Genomic DNA, 1,495 nt, shown 5'->3' with positions numbered 1-1,495 from the left:
AAAAAAAAAAAAAAAAAAAAAGGGACCAGTAGAGGGGGTGATAAATGTTCCAACAGGGCTGGATCTTCTAGCAAGAAGGAACTCCTTTATCTTAGTACAAAGGAGCCTAGTCCTTTTAATGTAACCTGTGGAAATGGAATAAAGATGTGTGAGCACTGCACAAAGATACCCAGATAGGGCACAACTAGAGGTCCTGGCACAAGCCTGCATCTCCTAGAAGGAAGGAACTTGTTCCTTAGAAACCATGAGCCCATGGTGCCGGTGCCAGTGCCAGTGGGTCTGGTGCCTTTTTCTTTTTTTGAAACGGAGTTTCCCTTTTGTTGCCCAGGCTGGAGTGCTGTGGTGCAATCTCGGCTCGCTGCAACCTCTGCCTCCTGGGTTCAAGCAATTCTCCTGCTCAGCCTCCCGAGTAGTTGGGATTACAGGCATGCACCACCACACCTGGCTAATTTTTTTGGATTTTTAGTAGAGATGGGGTTTCTTCGTGTCGGTCAGGCTGGTCTCAAACTCCTGACCTTAGATGATCCTCCAGCCTCAGCCTCCCAAAGTGCTGGGATTACAGACATGAGTCACCGTGCCTAGCCCCAGTGCCTTTTTCTAATTTCCTTTTTGTAACTCAACCTCCCAGAGCAAGCTTTCTCCATTTTGCCTAAAGTCATGCTGATCTGGCCACAGCTCTGCAGCTACCCTACTCTTTTTAGGGCATTTACACTTGCAGTGACATTTAAAACTTGAATATCCCCGTAAAGCATTACAATTTAGATAATAGCATGGACTCTTTCTGCAGATCCGTGGCCATGCTAACAGAGTGCATGAGGAACAAGATACTGGCCAAATTCTTCAGGGAACGTCAGGAAACTCTGAAACACTCGCTGCCTCTGGGGTCCTATCTCTTGAAACCAGTTCAGCGGATTCTCAAGTATCATCTCCTTCTGCATGTAAGTTTCTGCCTGGCGTGAGCACTTTCCAGGGGATGGGAGTTTTGTGTGTATATATTAAGTTTGGGGGAAAATACCAGAAAATGCTGCGGACATATGGAAGCATTTCCCACACTCATATTTCACAACTGACTAATCTGCTTTGAGGATTTAGAGATATTTATATTCTAGACCCGAAGCCCCATTGACAACAGCCAAGAGAAGAGATTAATCTTAGCTCTGATTCTGATGGGGCTTAGGAGTGCCTCACCCTAGGCACTGACAGTTTCAGGCAGGGAGCTATCACGCAAATGAAAAACAGATTTTGTAATGTTTCCATCAGCCCTGATTCAGTAGGCAATTGAAAGGAAAAGCTATTTGTCATAGATTGGCTTTTGTGTGGAGAGCAAAGAGAAAGGGCTGAAAAGGGAGAGGACAGACGAGCAGCATGATAAGTGGCCTCAGAGCTGAGCTTAGCATCACTGCAGGTATTTCCTCTTACATTATTTTCTACTGCTTTTACAAAATTCAAGAAGGCTTTAGAAACAAAGGTAATCATAGCTCTTAAATCCTTTTTT

The 1,495-nt window shown here is 44.8% G+C and overlaps 1 protein-coding gene across 1 annotated transcript in view; it reads left to right on the top strand.

The window, feature by feature from the left end:
• The window catches only part of PLEKHG1 (pleckstrin homology and RhoGEF domain containing G1), a 164,136-nt gene that overhangs the window by 116,073 nt on the left and 46,568 nt on the right, over window positions 1-1,495 (top strand). Inside the window, exon 4 of the mRNA XM_037742241.1 lies at window positions 788-938. Coding sequence (XP_037598169.1) covers window positions 788-938 — 151 coding nt within the window. The remainder of the gene's footprint in view (window positions 1-787; window positions 939-1,495) is intronic.

This window comes from Cebus imitator, unplaced genomic scaffold (assembly GCF_001604975.1).
Source record: "Cebus imitator isolate Cc_AM_T3 unplaced genomic scaffold, Cebus_imitator-1.0 Scaffold6, whole genome shotgun sequence".
Taxonomy (NCBI): domain Eukaryota; kingdom Metazoa; phylum Chordata; class Mammalia; order Primates; family Cebidae; genus Cebus; species Cebus imitator.
Note: the sequence above shows the minus strand (reverse complement) of the source record. Positions and strands in the feature narration are given on the sequence as shown.